This window comes from Diadema antillarum, unplaced genomic scaffold (genome assembly GCF_040938485.1).
Source record: "Diadema antillarum isolate AM-2024a unplaced genomic scaffold, OU_Dant_1.0 seq00000533_RagTag, whole genome shotgun sequence".
In the NCBI taxonomy this organism is placed as follows: domain Eukaryota; kingdom Metazoa; phylum Echinodermata; class Echinoidea; order Diadematoida; family Diadematidae; genus Diadema; species Diadema antillarum.
In genome coordinates, this window is record NW_027271484.1 from 501,152 (window position 1) to 523,828 (window position 22,677).

At 39.3% G+C, this 22,677-nt stretch overlaps 2 protein-coding genes across 2 annotated transcripts; one reads left to right on the forward strand and one right to left on the reverse strand.

Moving 5' to 3' along the window:
• Positions 1-365: 365 nt before the first annotated feature.
• Positions 366-14,952, reverse strand: LOC139734599 (uncharacterized). Its single transcript, XM_071645383.1, has 7 exons — positions 14,905-14,952; positions 11,789-12,111; positions 10,490-10,639; positions 8,170-8,385; positions 5,378-5,573; positions 2,832-3,469; positions 366-505 (listed from the first exon to the last, which is right to left on the reverse strand). The coding sequence occupies exons 2-7, from the start codon at positions 12,093-12,095 to the stop codon at positions 366-368; spliced, it is 1,647 nt and encodes a 548-aa protein (XP_071501484.1). The 5' UTR covers positions 12,096-12,111; positions 14,905-14,952.
• On the forward strand, positions 14,783-22,105 carry LOC139734600 (putative E3 ubiquitin-protein ligase UBR7). The gene is given in 11 exon segments (XM_071645384.1): positions 14,783-14,910; positions 16,039-16,172; positions 16,450-16,510; positions 16,808-16,903; positions 17,698-17,751; positions 18,209-18,317; positions 18,904-19,752; positions 19,755-19,783; positions 20,166-20,328; positions 20,668-20,729; positions 21,744-22,105. Coding segments are annotated over 11 exon segments (1,782 nt in total). The 5' UTR covers positions 14,783-14,784; the 3' UTR covers positions 21,843-22,105.
• The last annotated feature ends 572 nt before the right edge of the window (positions 22,106-22,677 follow it).

Consider the following 22,677-nt stretch of genomic DNA (forward strand, 5'->3'; position numbering starts at 1 on the left):
TGAGAACTTTAGCCAATATGATGATGAAATTTAAAGATGTTTCAATCTATTCTCGTTTGGTTTTACACAGACCGTACATATAGTTTTAATACTGAAGTTGTTGTGAGGACAAGTTCTGGTTCCATCCTTTTCAATCACAATCTCCATAACTGTGATATCCAATCGTACGTCTGTATGTTTTCATAAATATTTCTTGCATACTAGTATCAATATCAAAGAGTCTGCCATGTATGGACTTTGTTGAGAAAGATTTCAGACCCTTATTCCTTTCCTTTTAAACTGGACAGTGCTCCATCATCTGGATGTTTGATGATTGGCTAAATGGCATTTTAATAGAGCATCACCAGAGACGAAGGGTTGTCAGGTCAGCCATGCATGATGTAATCTTGCAAAGGCGGAGGGACAGGCAGCTGGCCAGCCGATCTTGATTTCTTGGCCAGACGAGGGAAGCTGATGCACCTACGCACCGCCACCCTGCACAGGTGCGACAGGGAACGAGGAGTTTCTGAAGATTGAGGTAAATAAGGACGGCGATGTGAAAGTGGCGGTGGAATACCGGGTTTCACTCAGATCTGAAGGAGCATGCTTGTGAGAATGATGAAGCAAAGACCATTCTTGCAAATGGCATCTTACCTTGCACCAGTATGCAGCTAAACTGCCTAAGTATTCTAGTAAAAAATTATAATAACCTACTGTAAAGCAAGAAATATGCACAGCATAAATTTTTTGTGAATTGGAACCACCAGCCTTTTTTGTGGCATGAAATGTTCGCAAATTGCCAATGGTATTTAATGTATGGTGAAGCCAAGAATTTGTGCATGCATTTTATTCGCGAATCTTGGTTCATGAAATTTGCAAAATTAAACTAGAAATGTCGCTACGGCGACTGATGCCTCCGCCATAATGCATGATTCTCCCAATAGGTGTATAGTACAATGTCTTCACAATGTGTGATGACAGTTCACTTTCCACGAACTGGGTTTGCTATAATTGTCTATTAAAGAGTGCAGGTACACATATTTGGGGAATTGAAAATTTTTACTTAACTTCTGACCGACCTTATTATAAGTTTATGCATTGAGTATAATTTTCAAGGTATGAAGAAAGAGTGTAATTACAGTACAAAATATATATATTTTTTCATTTAAACCTGACCATTGACCCTTAACCTTTGACCTTTGACCTTCTGGCTGGAAATTTCCAAGAGAATCTCCATTAAGTAATACATGTACATTTAAAACTAATAATGCAATCATTGCATATACTAGTATATGAGGGAAATAGTAACATTTAGAGGAGTTGACCTGGACCTTTGACCCCCTGACTATTGACCCATGACCCCTAAATTCCCTAGATAATCCCTGCCAGTCAGTACATGCATATGTACCAAGTTCCATGAAGATACATTGAACCATTTGCGAGAAAAGTGATATTGCAACATTTTCACCTAACCTTTGACCTTTTGACCTTTGACCTTATGACATGAAACTCTCTCTGGAGAATTTTTACGCAGTAGTACATGTCTACACTAAGTTTCAAGAAAATAATTGCGGCATTGCATAGATATGGGGGAAATAGCAACATTTTTAGCATTTGACCTTGACCTTTGACCTCTTGTCAAAGTCACTAGAATCTACTCAACTAATTGTCCCATCATACATCATCCTTGGACCAAGTTTGGTGAAAGCTGCTTCATCCAATTTTGAATTATCACGTAAACAGATACATTTTAGGAATTGACCTTGATCTTTGACCTTTGACCTCTGTCCGATTTCACTGAAAAACTAATCAAGTAATTGTCCCATCATACATCATCCTCCAACAAAGTTTGGTGAAATTTGCTCCATACAGTCTTGAGTTATCACGTAAACGGATACATTTTCATGATTTGACCTTTGACCTTTGACCTTTAGCCGATTTCACCCAAAATCTACTCAAATCATTGCCCCATCATACTTCATACTTGGACCAAATTTGGTAAAATTTCAGTAAATATTACTCAAGTTATCGCGTAAACGAAAGCGGACGGACGTACGGACGGACAACCCGAAAACATAATGCCTCCAGCACCACTTCGTGGCGGAGGCATAAAAATGCAAACACTTCTGGTTTTATAGTACTTTCTACTTAGAAATGCACTTTTAACAAGTTTTACAGCAGAAATTCCTGAAAATACACAATATAAGTAGCACATGATATTGTGATCAATGAAATTCAGAGTCAGTATTATATCATTTCCTTCTTTCCAGACATGACAGACAAATTAACAATCATCAGAGTTCAGGGGAAGGCTTTATGTTATTCCTCACTGAGTGCTCTATACATGTATGTATAAAACTGACCAAACTGACTTAAAGGGTGTGTACAGTTCTGGTCGAGGTGAGGATTTAGCTTTTAACGTTTTGTGAGATATTCAGAAACCACTCTATGAGATGTCAAAGAGCATGCAGTTCTAAGGGGTATTAAAAGTTTATTCGATGAAAATCGGTTTTGAAATGACTGAGATATCCAAAAACAAGGTGAAACAAAGAGATCCTAATACAGTTGTTGCATGTCGCCTTTTATTATTAACACTTTTTTTGATATCTCAGCCATTTGAAAACCAATTTTCATCAAATAAACGTTGAATCCTTCTTAAAATTACATGCTCTTTCATATTTCATAAGAGGCTTTTCATTATCTCACTTAGGAATGTTCAAAACATGAATCCCCATCTCAACCAGTGCCGTACAGTCCCTTTAATTTTCAATAGTAGTCTTTTCAAATATGAGTATGCCAATGCTTACATCCTCCATTTTGCATAGATGTATGATGTATAAATATGTACCTACCTGCACGGGACCCCAAGAGCTTCAGCAGATACGGAGATCTTGGAACAAAGTCAATGTATGCCCACCAAGCCTCTAACACCTCTGCAAAAGTTTCTTCACATTCGTTCTCTTCCAGCATATTAAATGGTGCTGATTCCATCTCGAGTTGGAGTCCAGCATTCATAACGAGGGTGAAGTTTGATGACGGTTGCTGCCACACACAAATATCTTCTACTGGAAACTGCACATTGGAAGCTGAAAGATTCACATGAGTGAGTTCGGCGCACCTTTCTAGGAGAAGTCTCAGTATGGTACATGTACTACTGTTCACAAATGCCACGTACAATGGACAATGATCAAACGGGGGACAAAATGGCATTCCTTTGCAGAGCGGGGATGCTCCTTTTTCTAAGAGATATGTCACCATTTCTTCATTGTCCAAAGCCCATGTGGCAAGAACTGGTTGGGCTTTGTCAGATAGGCGGTATTGTTCCAGTTCATCTGATGGGAGTTTCACTCCAAGGTCTGCATCAAAGCCACTTTCAACTAAGCACTTAACCATGTCCATTTGGCCAGACGCTACAGCTAGGCGCATTGTGTTGTCATTGGACATCAGTTCCTTGTAGGATGAACACTTCTCTAGCAGTACTCTTAAAGACCTAAAGAGGGATTGCAAAAAATGAATCAAGCATTTAATTGATTTTAATTCCATGCAGGTTAGCTAATACATATGTGAAATGTAGTCTCTGACTGGCTGGTACAGGCTATCTTGTTCAAGCTTATCCCATTTTTCCTCAAACTATTTCTCTTAATGGCCTACAGGCTCAGGATGGCATGGTTTTGAAAACTCAATGTGAGAACTTCTAGCATTGACCCTATAAAGCTGAGGGGGGGGGGGGGGGGGGGGGGGGGGGGGGGGGAGGGTGGGGAGGGGGCACATTGTGTTCCCTACCATTATTTCCCCTGCTGTTACTCTGTCCGATATCACTGGTTGCCACGACAACAATAAACTGACAACCATGTCAGTTGGACCTTGCATGTTTTTCTGTTTAAATTCCAGTTACAGACTGTAACAACATAAAAGTGAATAAAATGGGGTTTTATATGCTGGAATTGCTGAAGGACCAAAATATAAATCATGGTTGTTAATGATCCCCGACACGGTCTTCTCATTATTACCTTTATTCTTTATGTGACAAAGAGGCATCCAAATAATAGATATAAAAGAAATAATTGAAAAAAACAGTATTTTCCAAAGATTTACCTGTCATCTTTTTATCATTTTGAATCTTTCACACAAGTTTTGCCTTTAGTGCCCATACATATGTATCAATGTTTTTCTCATATTACCAATCTGCACACTCAAGATTTCCAATATTATGGATGTATGAAATGTGATACCTACATTGTATACATGTCTCTATGCCAAACAATACATCACAGGTCTAATAATTTCTTTACATTTCAATGAATAATGTCCCATGTGGTGACCTTGAGAAATTTAAACCATAATAATACCAAGTTTGAATTGCTCTTTTTTTGTGGCATATGTGAAAGTGATAGGTCTAATGATAAAACCATATCGAGGGAAAAACATAATCTTACGGTTTTAGCATATTTTCTAACAATTTCTTTATAGTGAATAGCTCCCCCCCCCCCCATGGGTCATCATGAAAAAGTGCAAAGGCAGGGTCATGTAGAAATTGGGTTGCTCTACAAATGTGCCAATATCAAGGTGATGCATTAAACAATACAGAAATTATGAAGAAAAACATGGTTTCAGCTTATTTTCTATGCATTTCTTTTATATTGTAGTAAATCATAGGACCCCCAATGAGTAACCTTGAGAAAGTTCAAGGGTCCAGTCAGGTAGCATTTGAGTTGTTCTACCCATGTGCCAAATATGTCAATGATTCATTAAATAATAAAGAAATTATTCAGGGGACATAATGTGCCCTCCCCCCCCCCCCCCTTTCTCCCTAGGAACTTCAGAGATTTAACAAGAGAACTGCAAGAGTTCCTCTAAGTTCACTCTATCTCATTTGTATCTTAAATACCACATTCAGTTGCATTCAGAAAATAATTCTGTATCCGCAGCAGAAAGCTACAATATGACCCTGAATTCTGGAAAGTTCTACAGGACAGCATGACCATTACTTGCTCACAGTTTGACCAAATCCACCAATTTTCAGCACTTCTTGCAAGCTATTGGCTAGCAGACTTCTGCTGTTGTGATTCCTACTTACAACAACAGCAAGTTATTGAAGCATCAAATGCACAAGATGGATTCAGAGTAATACCTTTCTGTGATAAAGAGAAGCTAAGAAGTCACAAGTATTATGGATCAAGTAAAAGACCTATAACATCTACTTGCACATCATTTGTGAAACTCTATATGCTTTAATAAAGCAAAGCTCTGAGTTATACTCTGGAGTTTATTGTGCTTGTATACTAACGTAACCTTGATGTTTGCCACTAAACTTCGCTTATTTGTACTTTGTAAGGTAATGTCACTAGTATGGGACTTTGTCTCAATGACAGGCCGACCGTTTACGGGCATCACTTACGCCGAACATTCCCTAAAAACAGCATCATCAAGGAGTGTGACTCTCGCTGGGGCAATACAGGTAGCAGAAGACTTAGGATACGCAAGAGGATCAGCACCCCACTCCAGGAGAGTCCTCACAGCATAGTCATTGTCATCACACACAGCAGAGTTCAGTGGGGTATGGTCATAGTTGGCTCTAACATTCACATCCGCTCCTGTAAATGGAAGAGCACAAAAAAGATATACTAATGCCAAATGTGGAGATATCCAGCTTTCTTTATAATTGAAAGTGGTTTTCATAACTACGACTTGTTGAAATATGTGTACACACTTAACTGTGTGAAGCTAGGAGTTTCAGAGGTCAGTACTTTCTCCTGCATCAGCATGGTTTTGAAGACGTTGTGTTTGAGTACTGTATCTGGAATGTTTGTTTGCTGTCACCGTTATTTCTCTGATGTCATTCAATGATTAAAACATAAATCATTTCTGTTTTACTATTTAAGATAAAGTCTTAACGAAATGTTCAACAAAAACAGGTTACTAAAGCGATTGTTCAGAAGTACCTCCATGATTGCAAATGTGACCACCCAGCTCACAACCTGCAAAAAGTTGCAGACTACGATTCTATGTAATGGACCAAAGTATTATTTCATTTAGGTTGACATACTCATTTTTTTTTTTTTTTTTTTTTACAATTTGTCTCAACTGGGAGAGTAGTCTTTTCTCTACCTACTGTCAAAATTCGGCGGCATAAAAAAAAAAAACGAAATCAAGACATGGGCATTTTTTTCCGGTCCATATATTTTCGGACAGGTAGTGCTCTAACTGGAAAATAGAACGTCTTCACTGATACTTCTGCACAGTATGCCAGAGTGACCTTAATTTCGTCTGTTGAGAATGAGAAGGGAGTTAAGTTATTTCGAACACTATGGGTTTAGTGGCAACTTAACGCCCTTATCATTCTCAACCGACGATTTTAAATCCTTTTTTCTCCCATTTTATGAGAGTGCACCTACCAACTTTCCCTTCTTGCAATCACATTTAGAACTAGTTAGGATCATCCAAATTTACTAGGTTATGAATAATTTTTCAGCTTAGAGCTCACTCTTTTTGTTTGTTTGCCCGTTTGTTTTTATTTTCCATCAGACAAGATGGCTGGATAGCCCATATTTAGCTGCACTAGCAGGTCTTCCATGGGGCCAAGTTGTGAGTACTTGGGGCAGATTACTTCACCGGGGCATGCACCCTGCTCTTTCCACCAGGGTGGTCCACAACTTGAAATTTTAGCATGTTGCAAGCTTAGAATCTGAGAATATTGCAGAAATTGAATATGCGCGGAGCGCACACGATGAGTACATAGTACGCAATATTTTGCTGCTTATCTCTCTTTGTGCTGCTTACATTTAATGTTCTCTCTCATGTTTTGCACACAAATATCTAAAGTACCTTCTTGAGGATGTTGCATAGCATGTTGCTGGCTTTTTAGGATGTTGCACAAGAATTTTAGCATGTTGCAGCGACATGCTAAAACCCCTTGTGGACCACCCTGTTCCACTGAATGAATGAAGGGGTATATTTTACATGTGTGAATTGTGACTCTCTCACACATGGGACTTCAATTTCAAGTCCTATCCGACAAAAGAAAGTTCATTTTGGCCTACTTTGAGTGGGTTTTGAGCTGGTCAGTTACATAAAGAGGGTGTGTGTGAAACAAGACACATTAAATTGCTCATCTTCAACAGGAAACAGAAGACAGTCTCCACGCCAGTGCTTGACAGCACTGAAAACGATACAAGGTGTGCCAACAATTATGTTATGTAATTCAAAACCAAAACAGCAACACAAAATATCAGGACAGCAACCTCTATAAACTCCTATTACTTATTTCTGAACTGATGTCACAGTATGAGACTGAAAATCATTGGCACCAATGTTGATTGACTAATGTCTAATTGCTGTTAATGCAGTTTTCTTGAGGCGATTTAATTTTTGCAAATTTTGTGAGTTCACAGACATTCACAAAATAATGTCTATATCCTAACTGTGCTGTATATTGTCCCCAGAAATCCCATTCTTTTCTAGTGAATAATATTCACATTTCAGGGGTGAATCCAGGAATTCCGTAAAGAGGGGGCGCCTCCACAAAATTAAAGGGGAGCATGCACCCCCTTTTTTTTCATTTTTTTTTTTTGAAAGCAAAAAATTAAGGGTGCCTGGTGCACTTCCCCCTGGATCCGCCATTGCATTTCTCATTCCATCATTGTGGTTCTTGATAATGAATTCAATTATTTGCCAAATTGTCTCACAAGTCCCACTGTGTGAAATGGGTCTTCTTCTCTTCTCACAGCCACAGCCATCTCAGATAAGATCATCTTAAGAACTTTATTGCAACTGTCTTTGATCATCTGATACTGCCTTAGAGTCAGGGAAATGAAGACATTAATATAGCAGAAGTCTCATATAACAAGCTCACCGATGATTTTATGACTTTTTGTTAAAGGGAAATTTACACCAAACATATAGTGGTATAAAATATGATGGCAGTGATCGCAAAAACATCAGAACCCATGAATGAATTCTAAGGAAATTTGTCAATCTGTTCATAACTTATGAATTGTACATTTTTGGTAAAACCCATGTGCTGTCATCACTAAGAAGGCTACAGGAATTCATGGTGTCGCACTAACGAAATAATTATAGAATGTACATGTACATGTATACACCATATGGGCCAAATTTTCTTTTGCCTTCTGCATGTTGTTGCCTAGTCGCTAATACTAGTATGACCAAGAAAGACTGCATCCCACAGACCTTTATCTAGGAGCATTTCTAGGATGATCTTGTTCCTAGGTTGTATGATCCTCCATTTCTCCTTCCACCTCAGGGGGTCCAATTGCCGCATATTTTGCCTCCCCACTCCACACTGCGCAGCACTGAAGAGGGCTGTGAATCCCTTGCCATTCTTTTCGTTCACGTCCACTACTTCCAGCAGCTTCTCCACACATGCCACATGACACTGTTCCACAGCTACATTTGTAGGAAAACAAGACACATTTACTGAAGTCGTATTCCTTAAAAGCAGTAACAAAGAGCAGTTTATGAACAGCAGAATCTTACCCTACAATGTGCCTACTACATGGGTGTCAACCTTCTCAGACCTGAAGAAAATGGACTGATAGACAGTAAAATCACACATTCAATAGGTTAAAAAAGAGAAATATATACATATATTATTCTATAAAATATAATTAGGATATGATAAATACAGCATCTTGGATCAGAAATGCACATATTAATCATGAAAGATCAAATAAAACAAACAAAACAATTTTGTACTGTGGGTACTGCATCCTTTTTCAACCTGCAAAATTCACTCATAAACAAGGATGCTAACTATGCTGTCAATTTGTTAAAGGAACTCAAAGCCAAATCATAAACAAGGCCAAATCCATAGTATCCTCCGAACTCTGTTCGGGGATACAATAAGGATTGAGCGAAAGCAGCAATACTTGTAGAACCAGAGAGGTGTTAGAGAAGGAGTGGAATATCTTTGCAATTTGTGCAAAAATTACTTAAAAGTTCTATAGCAAGACAATTAAATGCTTAGCATTTCACTGGCTTTGATGTCTCATGCTTCAAGCTGTTGTTCTATAGAGTTTGGATAATATACAGAGACCAACGAGAAGGTCCTTGATTTAATTTTTTATGTGCCACGTTCGCACATCCGACTCAGTTGACGGCGTGCCAACTTCGCATATTCTGCTCAAATGCACAAACCCGCCAAAACCGATCGATACATCGCCAAATGCGACAATACAATGAACGCGTTTCTCGTGATTCCGTTCCTCTCACATTTAGCTTGCATTTTATGTGGTGATTGACGAGTAATCGGGTGTTCCCTATTGGATTTGTGTGTAAATTCTAAGTTTCTCCCACTGTTTTGTGTGCAAAAGTCAGGCCTTTACAGTAATGGAGCTACGGGTCGTTTGAAAGAAAATCAATTATAGATTTGACATGCAATTTACATCAAAGCAAAGCTTGGCATTTTCTCTACAACTTTGCGCGCTACATGTCCAGCTCAACAATTTTTTTTTCTTTTTAAAGTTACATAGATTTGAAAAACAAAATGTTTTCTCAAAGTATGACTACGTTGGTGTCTAAGAATAATGTGGCACACAGGGGGTTTACATCATGGCACCCAAAGAGGTAAACAACTTTAAGCTGTATTTCATAAGAAATGTTGTACAAAAAAAAAAATACTTCCAAGTTGTTTTTTTTTTCAAATCTTCTTGTTATCAAAACCCCAGATTGAAAAAGGGTATTAATGTGAACTCATTAAAACAAGTTACCGTAACCCTCTTGAGCACATATATTATACATAATTGTTAAACAAGCTTAGAACTTAATGTTAAATCTTTCAAAAATAAAAACTTAATTGCCTAATGCATATTTCTGCATGTTTATTAGCATTTTAGTTTTAAAGAAGTACAAAGTGGCACCGGAAAAGTAAGGTAAGATTTTTTTTTTTTTTTTTTTTGCTCGTCAGCTAATCAATCCATGAAACACTGAAGTGGCACCAGAAATATAAACTGCCCCCAACCTCACTTTTAGAAATGCAGTGCCGGCCCTGTGTTGTATAATGAGTATGAAGTGTTAGATTGCTGAATACTCAGCACAGGTGAGCAAATTGCTGTCATTAAGATTTAATAATTGTTTCCACAAATTTGATATTCCTATCATTAATCTGCTTGTTGAGCTCTAGGCACATTTTTTTATTTCACTTAAGTTATAAACACTAATAATGTAACAAAATATCTTTGAAGCTTTTGCAGACTGCAGTGTCTTAGAAGCAGAAAAATAAACAAAATTGAAGTTGCATTAAAATGATTGTAAATAATGATATCGTATCAATCATGTAAATTAGACACGTATGATGATGCATTGCTTACAAACCTACTGAAATAGTTCAAAAGTTTCCTCTCTAGCACTTTTGTTCACATTAAGTGCTCACTCCTTAGCAATTTTCATTCTGACCAAATTTCTTGGCTTCTTGGAATTTTGTAAGAACTATTTGCAAATTAAAACAAATTATCCTTTTATTAAACTACATGTAGTTCCAGACTGGACTTACCTATCATCAATGGAGATCTGTCAGTGTAATACGTTTCCCGTTTGCTTGGGTTTGCTCCTGCTTTGAGAAGAATCTCAACAACAAGGGGGAGCCCTCTGGAGGCAGCCATGTACAGCAGCGTCTCCCCATCGTCATTTGGCTGGTCTAGCACTGCGGTCACATTGATTAGTAGGAATGTATAAAATCTGATGCACTTGATAAAGTTTCTCACTGGGGTTCATGTTATGGTACTTTATTATCTTGTTTAACAGGTATAAGGAGGGATATTTGTGTTTGCTTTTAATACCATGCATGTAACTAGATCAGTTGCTAGAAAATTGGATGTATTGTAAATCGTTCTGACACAAGTACCGCCGGTACAGTATTCAGTTATTTCAGTGATATCCTGCACCTACTTCTACATGATGCACTTGGGCAGTATGATTCTGGTCAATATATTACCACAATAGGAAGTAACCTACCAAATTAACACATTGTACAATTAGGTTTTTCCTGTGTATAATGACAAAATACCATTTAACCAGTAATAAGAAATAAAGCATCCTCCCATAGAACAGTGACAATGCTAGAGGGAAACGAGTACAGAATACGGCATGGATACTTAGTGTGTGTGAATGTCTACATTGTACTTCAAGCAAGTGGCAACTGGTCAAATTACGAAGTCCCACTACAGTGTATTTATGAGAAAGGGTCAATTTTGCTATCTAATTTGTATTAACTGCAGATTCTGAACCTTGGGTTTTTTCCCTTGTAATATTTCGGTTACTGCTCTACAAAAATAAAACAACCCAAAACACACTTTCTCTCTCCTCTCTCACACACACACAAAAATAAAAGCATAATTCCTAGCTACAAGCAACATATGAATAAATAAATTCGCAAATCTGAGACTACAGAGAGAACACAAAGCTGCAAGACTCTTTCTTCTCATGCATCCTGCGATGAAAGTAAATCATAAAACTGAGCCACTTGAGGCTTTGAAACTGGTTTCTTTCAGCTCAATACGACCCAACTCAACACAAGTTGTAGATCCATAGTCCTAATAAAACCTGGTCCCTCCTGACATAGACTGAAATATCTATCTGTCCACAGGAGTTTTATAACATTTTTTGACCATCATACAGTCCTCCTTCGGAGGGAATTCCGTGAAGCCAAACGAGTGTCCACAGAACATAGCCTCGACGATAAAATACAGACTGATCTTTCGGTCAGCTGACACTGTTAATACGTAATGTTGAAGTGGAATGCAATCTGGTCAGCTGACACTGTTTACATAATGTTGAAGTGGAATGCAATCACCTTCTGTGGACAGCTTCTCAAGACTTGATGTCAGGTCAATACTGTTCCTCAATGCAATGGCATTATACACCTTGGTCCATGCTTCGGTGATCTCTGGTGGATACGCTTTCAACTCCCAGGGTACATACTTATTGGGATGTTCATCCTCATAAGGAAGAGGGCTCAGCGGCGAAAGGCAGAAACTAGAGTCCTCTGAATCAGGTGGACTGGCCCAATCGGCCTGTTGTTCAAGATCAGATCTTGATCCTCCTCCATCGTCGGAGTCACCACGATCCATTTCGATGGTCTGGTCATGTACTGCTTGCATGTAGTTCAGTATTTACCTGGAAAAAGGGATGCATTATAAACTGATTGATGCTTTTCAACATCTGCAAGTAAAATTACAAAATGCTGAATTGCTGGGCAGGGAATTTGATCCAAGTCTAATCAAGGCACAAATGACAGCAATGCTGTTCGAGAGCTAAATGCCGTGTGACAACAGCTGTAATTTATAGATCATGGGTCAGCTATGAAATTTACTTGTACTTTTAGCCGTACTTGTGATCCTTGTGTCCTTGTGATAAATGCAACGTGTTGGGGAAGAAAACAATCTTCTTAGTTAGTTTTGTCTTAACACACACACACACAAAAAAGAAAAAATGGTTTATCCAGGTTTGAATTTCGCACAAACATACATTGTAACACAAACATCTAGACTCTCTGAGCTCTATGGCACTGAAAAGTTCCCATTGATCAGTGATAACGCTGCCAACTCAATACCTTAATAGCAATTTTCGTTAGCAAGTTAGAATCTACATATGTGACCCTGCACCACAAAACAAACAAAAAGTCGCCAGACATGAATTTTTAGTGAAGAGTGATGAATTGGACAAAAAAACAGGAAGTAAACCACCGGAGTAACAACAATGAAGGGATTATCAGATTAAACTGAAATTCAGCATGCCTCATTAACACATTTATGTCCATAATTAATGCCATCTTTCAAAGCAGTAGCGTTATCCTTTCAAAAGTTATTAGAGTTATTAGAGAAATGAAAAGGGGACTCTCAAGACACACCTAATCACAATATTCTACCAAAAATGTTCGAGATAAACTGCTACAGAAACATACTTTCTTACCCATTTTATGATCCCAAATTTTAGCAAAATGTAAAAGAAGACTTGTTCTTTCAGAAAATATGAAAAAGTCAAGATCGGGTAGGTTGGCCCATTTCAGTTATTTTCAGTCCTCACGCAAAATCAGTATGTGCGACTTTTGTTCGTTTTGTGATGCACGGTCACATATATAAGCTTTATACGCTATAGAATAAACCCTAACGTCAATACTCTATAGACCTCTAGTATCTACACTAGAACAAGATCCAAGGTCTATGTTTATAATCATTTTACCCACCCCCCCCCCTAGCCCCCATAATTCTGAGATGTAGAAAATGGTTCCTTTTTTTTTTTTGACTTAGTACACTTTTAGATTGGCAAATTTTAGAAAGTGCAACCTTTTCTCCCGCTTGGTTTCCTTCCAAAGATTTAAGAACACTTTGGGGATTGACAATTTCTCAAATTCCATCAAAAATGTGTTTTTGGGATATTTTTATTTGAATTCTAAAAATGCAAGGGCATCGAAGACATGAAGGGGAGTGCAGGCAAATATAATATTTTTCCCTCAGAACGCATAAAAATACTCAAAACAAAGAATTTTTTGGCTTTTTTAAAATAGAAAACTGCAAGTATTTCACCCACTGCATATTGTATGCTGCAGTGATGGATGGGGGGGGGGGGGGGGGGCAACCCTTTTGGGGTTTTTTTCCCCAAAATAGAAGTATTCATGAAATTAACATAAATATAGTTTGGTTTTTTTTAAAATCTCCCTACCTTAGTGTGTGCTAATTGAAGTGGTAACAGAAAATTGCACATGTCATTAAAATGTAGACCGCCATCTCCCCCCCCCCCCCCCCCCTTTAAGGAATTCCTGGATTCGCCCTTGCCTCTGCTCTGCACCAGAGTGCAAAATCTCCCTTGTACTAGGGGGGGGGGGGATACACCCATCCTCCCTCCGCCCCTCGTACCTTTCAATTCCACGACCTGGTTACCACCCCCACCCCCCCCCCCCCCACCCCCCCCCCCCCCCCTTTCATGAAAAATGAATCAACATGAATGACAACAACTCTGATGAGCCGAGTCGTATTATTGATTGGGAAAACACACTTGGATTTGTAGGTACAGTGTCGTCGAGACGTCCTGGATGGGAGAGGAGGGTCGATGTCTTGATCTCAATTGAGTGCTGTGAGTGTGAGTCCGGTCTTCTAGCACAAATTGTTGAAAACCTCAGTCCTCATCACGCCTCAGCTCATCTCATCTTTCAGGTGCTATGCAGCCGTGCTGTGTATGCACGTGCCTGCCAATGCGCGGATATGCCCGTGGATTGTGGTGGTGGAGCTTCGGATCGATCGAACGGGATGCGCCTGATGGGTCGGGGGCTGGGGTGCGCTGCGGAGGCGAATGAGTGCTAGCCAGCCATAATCCTATCCAAGCCACTAGCCTATTGCCCGTACACGCTAACGGCTTTAACGATCTGCTCTTTGCAAGTACATGAGTGTTGTCGTCACACAGCACAAAGATAACTGTCATCCTTAAAAGAGGTTATATCCTCTTTGTTGTCCAAGAGTACCACCCTTATGGTTTTCTTCCAATCCTACCTGCGCAATCACAGGAAACCAAAGCGAACGCGAACGAGCGTAATACGTTGATCATGACCGTCGCGTCGCGTCGCTCGCTGTTCGTTCGCGCTGTGCATGTGTATGTCGTCGCAGCGCGCGTTACCGTCCGTCGCCTACCATCACACATGCAATATGCACACACACCGCGCCGTAAACCTTGGGTGTTTAGCGTTGGCGTTGTATATATACAGCTAGCAAAGAGCGTAACGTTAGACGCTGCGTGCGCCTGCGCCTAGCGCCTCTCGTACATACACACTTATTGGTATAAAATTTACAGTCAGACATGGCTGAGGAAAACGATTCAGTCGTCGTTTCTATGCTGGATGTTCTAGAAGAGGGTAATGAACTCGAAGAGGAAGCAGCTGCCGTCCTAGGTGACAGCGATGATAAATGTTGTACATACCCCTTGGTGAGTAAGCAAGACATAATTAACCCCTGAGTATCAAACGAAGTTGCTCCCGAGTCTGCTTCCAGTGCTTGCTTTACCTACACTTTACTGTAGTCCCACCTATCCAAATTCATGCCGCAGTTAGATATAGTAAGTCTACTACGCTACGTGTGTCATCCGATCGTCAGGATCGTCCGACATTTATCGACCACCTATTTTTAGATCGACCACCCTCGCGCAATAGCTTTCTCGCGTATAAAATAAAAAATACGCGTGGGACGGGGCACAATACGCTGGAACATTCGAACATGAATACAAATCGAGAAAAATTAGGGGATACAGCTGCAGCCTACACTCACAGAGCTCCAGAGAGAGGTAAATAACCATACATTCACATAATCTGAGGAAACATGAGGAAAAACAATTGAAGAAGATCCTCATTAAATAGTTAATAGTATACTAGAGGCCTACACATAATTATTGTTATTACACATATTTACCCATTCACTGGATTTACATGCTTTTCAATGGGAAAACAGGCGGTCGGTTTAAAGAATGAGCTACCATGGGCGAACAAAAAAACAACTGCCGTGTCTTTATCGCCGAGATTTACGTGCGCATGAGTACAGCTTGTGTAGGATACAGAGCGACAATCTGAGCATGAGGTAAGGATCTGCGGTATTTTCTCCCAAAGTATTAAATAAAGACGAAATTGAGGTAAATCTGTTGAATATTTTCTGTGAAATAGTGGTTACAAATAAAGGCGGTCGATGAGTAGTAAACTTACATATCATATGTCCAACCATACACGTAGATTCCATACAAACAAAATGTCATTGATTGTCAATGCATGCATACTGTATGCATGCATTGGCCGCTGCACAACACATCGGCATCGCGTCAGTCGCCATAAAGCACGCTGACTCCCGCTACCGTTGTACTATCTCAAAATTGTCATATCATCTACGTTGTACAGACTGTACGTGCTGTCATGATGTAAAATTTTAAATCTGAATGGTTTTCGCCAGCAAATAAAACCTTGGCTCAAAAGTATTAAAGTAAAGAACTGTTTTGCTTTTTGTCTATTTTCAAAGAGAGTGAAGATGAATTAAATTTATTGCCACTGGTTGTTTCTCCTTCACCTGACAGGGTTATGTCAAGAGGCAGGCTCTGTATGCCTGCAAAACTTGCAGCAGTGTGAATGAGGCACCAGCAGGGATATGTCTGGCATGCAGCTACGAGTGCCATGATGGCCATGATTTTGTAGAGTTGTACACGAAAAGGTAAGTTTGTGTTCCCTTGACAGTGTGTATAAGTTTATAACAATACCTGCTGTGCTGTATGGTGCATTTGGCACTGAAGATGGCCCAAAATGAATATGAGAATACTAGTTTTTGGAATAGGTTTTATTTGTCACACTTATAAGAATAAAGTCATGAAACAGAGTTTTAATTTGCTGCATTGCTGTGAATCTATGATATGTATGATATGGTGAGCATGTTTTGTAATTTTTTGTCTTCATGAATTCACATCACATTTGCACATTTTCACAACTTACAGAAACTTTAGATGTGACTGTGGCAATTCGAAGTTCCCTCAGTTATCCTGCAAGTTGTTCAAGGTAATCGCAATTATGTTTTGACATATTTTGTTTGTGTATTTTGTCTTTTTTTGTGCTTGTGATATCCCTTGATTAAATTGAAACTTGGTCATTGTCAAGTCAAGAATCGGGCAGTTTTGATTGGGACATTTTATCAATCATGAGTTTGACTTAAGAAGAATGAGAAAGAGAATGAAAGAAATGGAAGATTCTTCATGTTTTCTTGTAGTACATGTACATGTATGTATTGACAAGTATGGAGAAAGGACTGCATCCACAAAATTGTTTGTTTTGTTTGCATTGTTTGTTTAACCACAGATCAAGCAACCAGAGAATCCAGAAAATCACTACAATCAAAATTTCTCTGGCCTCTATTGTACCTGTCACAGGCCCTATCCAGATCCGGAAGATGAGGTACAGTGTTGAGCATAACAGGTTCTAGAAACATTAGAATGTGCAGTGCCAATACTATTATGTCTGAAAGTTATACTTTTGATGTAACCAGCAAGTGGCTCTATTAGTTGATGACACTTGTGTCAATAATACATGTCAAAGTGAGGACTTGGTCAGACAGATTCTATATAAATTCAATTGTAAAATTGGTATTACACAGCTGTTTTATACATAGATGTGATACACACACACATCTGCATGCGCGCACGCGCGCGCGCACACACACACACACATATTCCTGTGTGTTTATTACTGATGATGTGCAGTATGGTCATGTATTATCTACAACTTGTAGTCTACAAAGATCATATTGATATGATATTAGAGGAAAGTCCAAGGACCATAGCTGTAGCAAATGTTTTCCATACAGGACATCCAAACTAATGTGTACACGATATTTGGACCCATCTCTACTTTGTGTCCCAATTAGAAACATCGATATGACAATATCCTTTAGGTATTTGCACTATTGCAGTGGTTGTTATTTGCCCACATTATCAAAAAGGCTACTGTATATCTGAAAAAAAAATATTGTCATGTAAAAGTGATTTGCAAGCAGTTGTCATATAATCTCATAACAGAGCACCGTATCCCATCCCTGTTTATGTCTAGTAATAGGCCCTACTCGGAATGTGTTGAGAATCTAAGACAAACCTGCCCCTGTTTGTGTCAGCTACGATGTATCTTTGAAATTGAACAAAACCAGCCTATCAATAGATTCTGTCTCACTCATGTTTACCCTGATGTGTTCACAGATTGAGGACGAGATGATTCAGTGTGTCATTTGCGAAGACTGGTTTCACGGCCGTGTGAGTATAATGAATTAATGAACTTGTGACTGGCACTGTCTACATCAGCACTTACATTCACATCCATCTCATAGATTGCCCATTGCAGCATACACCCTTGGCAGATTCATAGTTGTGTAACATATGTAATATTTACTAAATTATGGCATTACATCTACTATGTCCTGCTTGCTAACTTCTTCACTTGATGTTATGGCTTTGTTTGTATTGAAAATTGAATTGAATGTTACGAGATAAATAATATCAGACAAGTATGTAGAATGTAGAACAATGTTAGAATACTGTCCATACATGCAAATTGTGTTACCTTTCTAATATATTATGATGACTGTTGTTGTTGTAAATATGGTTACAAATTATCTGGGAGATTTTGAAATTATGTAGTAAAGTGTGCTGAATTGTGTGGTTAGGGTTCAAAGGAAAAAAAGTTGTACTAATCAATGTTTTATTTTTACAGCATCTTGGACTTGATGTAATTCCTGAGAGTAGCGACTATCAAGAGATGGTGTGCGAAAGCTGCATGAAGCAGTGTGATTTCCTGTGGAAATACAGGGTACACAGCATTGGTAGGTCAATCTGAAATCCAGAAATATAGGCAAATTTTTCACTTCTCCTGTAAATGGAAAACTCTCTGTTGACTATAAAGCGAGGTATGTCGCTGAATGTGACATTCTCCACCTCAAGGCTGGAAATGCAATTTCATCCTGAAGGTGACTGTCAGCCAAGCATTTCAAATGGCAAGGTGGTACATAGTGTACACACTATGATATAGAACTGCCAGGTCTCCTGGATTCTGCAGGAAGTACTCTGAAAAATGAATTGTATCCTTGCATCCTGACTAAAATAAGGAAGCCTTCCTGCTTTGGGAATTATCATTACTTAAAAGGATGCATTTAACATTCAAGTTTCTTTTTGAAAGCTCTAAGTAGTTTGATAGTTTATGTTGGAAGCCTTGCAAGATAATATATCTACCTTTACCTTATCAAAAATTTAAAGTTATGGCAAAAGGTCTAATTGGGCTAAATATGGTGCCTTCTGCTGGTTTTCCTTCTATAGATGTCAAATTATGATTTGATACTTTGTATGGAAGAGAGAACAGTGCCAAGATACATACTGTACCAAATCTTACTGATATTGTCTTGTATCCATCAGAAACCAGAGTGACCGTAGCAGAGACATCTTCAGATATTGATGTGACATCACACTCACAGGAACAGAACAGATCATGTCAGTCATTCAATGACAATCCAGAGATCAGGGCAGTGAAAGCTGAACCCGCCAGCAATGGACTCTCAACTTGCACAACTCCGGCAGATGGAACTGGAAATTCTGGTACGCCATGCTTCAACTCAGCCACATCTTGCAGCAACAAACCAGAAGCAACCACACAACAAACTACAGAGGCAGTAGTGTCGAGCAGCACTACAGCACTGGAGAAAGCTAATGCCAACGATGCCATTTCCACAGATGTAAAAGACACTGCGTCTCCAACCAACGATTCCCTGTTGAATCCTCCATCTGTAATAACACCAGCAGATGGCTCCTCTGAATGCGTATCATCATCAACAGGTTTCTCCACTGAAATTACACAAAAATCCACAGCAGCAAGGACTGTCTTTGCCAGCAAAGAGTTGGGCAGGGAGTGTGAAGTGACATCTTGCGCTGTCAGCGTGAGTGATATGCCAGCTGTGAACGCCACTAATCAGACGCTAGCTCCGAAGACAGAAGCAATTCCAGCGACTAGCATCGCCTCCACATCGCAGGCTGATATGTCTTTGTCCAGTAGGCCGTCCTCTGAGCAGAAAGATGTGGGACATTCCTCTCAGAGGGACCAACAGTTTACATCGGCATCCAAAGGAAATGGCCAGTCAATGAAAGAGGATTTAACCCCTGATGCCCTGGCCGATGAAGAAAAGGGAACTAGGCTCTGTCAACTGACTGAGCTGAGCATGAGGGACATTTTGAAGAGCAAAGGAGCAGTTTTCTGGCCACTGGGATGGAGGAGAAACTTTGTTCCTGTGATGAATGTCAGGTAGGTCGATACCATACAGTAAAACTTAAATAAACCTGAGGCAACAGTACTAGAAATCTAACTTTTTCACATTTCTTTTACTTTTAAACTCTCTGCACATGATACCAGTCTGTCTGAGGCATACCGGTACTTATAATTTCCTGAGCTGTGAGTAGAACTTTGTGTGCACTTTGCCAGAAATGTGACCTCCGATTAAGGGGTTAAAATTAAATATGAATTTCACAAGTGATTGGCTTTATATTTTCCTTAAATGGCTTGTTCCTTGCTCACAGTGCTACAAAATTTTAAACTGTGATCTAGATGCAGTGGTGAACAAACAAATGTGAAACTTTGAGCACTTGAATTCTCTTAATCCCCCCCCCCCCCCCCTTGTCATCTTCAGGCCATGTATGCAAGGCTAGGGGTGGCATTCCTGCAAGACGGTGGTGACACGGTGGTGGCGTACGAGGAGCGAGGGAAGGTCAAGCGCAAGGGGTCACAGTACGACCAGGGAATGGAGGCACTCTCCAGCATGAACCGTGTCCAGCAAGTGGAAATGCTTCATGGTAAGGCAGAATGTGACCATCGTGCTCATTGATCTGCCGCAGAATGTTTCAGTTTGACAAACGGAGCTGGCCAATGTGAAGTGGTGGTAGTTCTGTATATATCAGTTGAGTTGAATGTAGGTGACATATGAATCATTTGAGCTCATATATGATAAAAAGCTTTATCAGATAGCCCAATATTTTTGATAATTTAATGTTTTCATATTGTCTTTCTTGCCAGAAGGTTTTATTCTTACTTAATTTCTTGTGGCGAAGCAATACCTAGAGATCTTAGGGGCTGAAAGCAACGTTGAAATGGACTTCAGTTCTTATAGTATGATCACTTCATCTCTTTGAAAGGTTACCAAGATATGAAATCAGCCTTGAGTGACTTCCTGAAGGGCTTTGTTGAGCAAGGAAAGGTAAGCCAGTCTAAGTCAGCTCATCATACCGAGTTCATCATGTAAGATATGGAAGGTCACGGACATCAAAACCGTGGCATCAGGAGAGAAGAGTCATAGAAAGTCCCAAAAGCTCAGCTTCTTGTTTGTACTCTGCCAATTCCTAGAAACCACATTTCTGTGGTCTCATGCTTTATCTGTTTATAGTAATATTTGATATTCATTGGTAGCATTTTGCAAGTAAGAGTTTAGAACAAAAATACTCTATGATTTGAGTCCTTTGTTGTTCACATTAGAATTTTATTTCTGTTTCAGATTTTCTTAAGCCTTTTTTTTTTTTTTTTTTTGCAAAACGTAGTTATTACTGATTCTTATATCGGCATTTTTCGAAATATTTTACTGTCTGGTTTTATGCAACTTTAAGGAATTGTCCTGTTCCTGCTAACCTGTCTTTTAATGTAAGATGTGCAGTAAAATGTGTTGGTGCCATTTTGATTATGACAAGACGAGGATTTCTGCATAGATTTGACAAGGTAAAGTCTATTCATTACAAGACAAGGGAAAAGTGAAACTTTCAGCATTAGAACAATTTGTTACAAGTCACAGAATATTCAACAATTTGGAAGTACTGAATGATCATAATGTGATTATTTTATGTGTCTAAAACTGCATTAGAGCTGACAACCATATCGGTATGGTATTACAGGCAATGGAAAATTTTACAGTGTATTTGGAACTTGTTACAAAGGATATACTAGGAAACCTATTTTTTCCGTCCAAATCATAAAACAAGGCATCATTTGCTGCCCATGTACCAATACTGTCAGACTAAAAACTCCCTCAAAATCCAAAATTGATATTTATAAACTAAATTTCAAGAATATCCTTTTCATGGGAGAGAATTCATCATAATGGTTCCGTAAGCCCACAGACTTGTCGATGTTGTTCAGCGCACTTAGCCATCAATTTGTTGTAGCTCTGCGGGGAAACGTAACCAGGCTCTTAACTTTTGTTCTTTCCTTTTGCCTCGTGCAGGTTGTGACAGCCACTGATATTCAAGATTTCTACCAGGGACTTACCAGGAAGAGACAGAGGGTTGGATCAGCAGGAACTGTCCAGTATCTCTGCAAGTAGAGGAGCAAGTCTTGGCCAAAAGTACCATTTTCAGCTCTACTTTTTGAATCAGCTGAGTAAACTTTGCCATCATGTCTACACCCTAATTACCTTTCAGCGAGGGCAGTGGCTGCCGAGAGCACATTTGAAGTCTGAAACAATCACTAATCAAGCATTTCAGGGTTTCCTGCATAAAGTTGCTGTGAAAATGACTCATCATTGAATAAAGACATTGCCTTTTGTAAGCATTTCACAAGCAGCAGGAAGGTGCAAATGGTACTAGTGTATTTAAATGTAGGTCAGATCCCTGTGTTTGAAGCTTTTGTTACTGTCAGACATATTTCAGTTCACTTTTCTATCTTGCTGAGAAATTGTGAGAAATTTTTTAATGGTGATTCGAGTTACCTGTACATTCCTGTCACTGTTGCAACTGCGAAGGATTTTGGTTGTTGTCTAAAAAAACAGAAAGCGTCTTCTGATATGATTCCAAGTGTTTGGTACTTTGTATGCATGGGCGGCAATTTAAGTTGCCATCGTGATCTTGAATACCGGTATTGTGATGTCCCCTCTGCTGTTTCATTAACCTGTGGTTGTCCACAAAACTCCACCCAATAGTAACCTGTTCTTTATGGAAAACTGGTTTACTAGGTTCCTGTGTCATCGACTCATATACGGGAACATGGTATAGACAAGGTTCTGAGGGGGGACATGTCATGTCCCGTGATAGGCAGGTGGCGCGTATTGTGAGCTAGAGCTATGCGCTTAATACACATGCGATTTGTTTTTGCCCCCTGGGCAATACATCATTTGATGTAATGGAACCTTGTCTGTATATCAGGTTACCAAAATGTAGACA

What these genes read in the sequence shown, in the direction of transcription:
- LOC139734599 (XM_071645383.1), bottom strand. Translation starts at nt 12,095, where the DNA reads ATGCAAGCAGTACATGACCAGACCATCGAAATGGATCGTGGTGACTCC. An exon ending in TGAGAAGCTGTCCACAGAAG is followed by an intron (nt 10,640 to 11,788) that starts GTGATTGCATTC and finishes ATGTGACCGCAG; the next exon opens with TGCTAGACCAGCCAAATGAC. An exon ending in CAGATCTCCATTGATGATAG is followed by an intron (nt 8,386 to 10,489) that starts GTAAGTCCAGTC and finishes CTACAAATGTAG; the next exon opens with CTGTGGAACAGTGTCATGTG.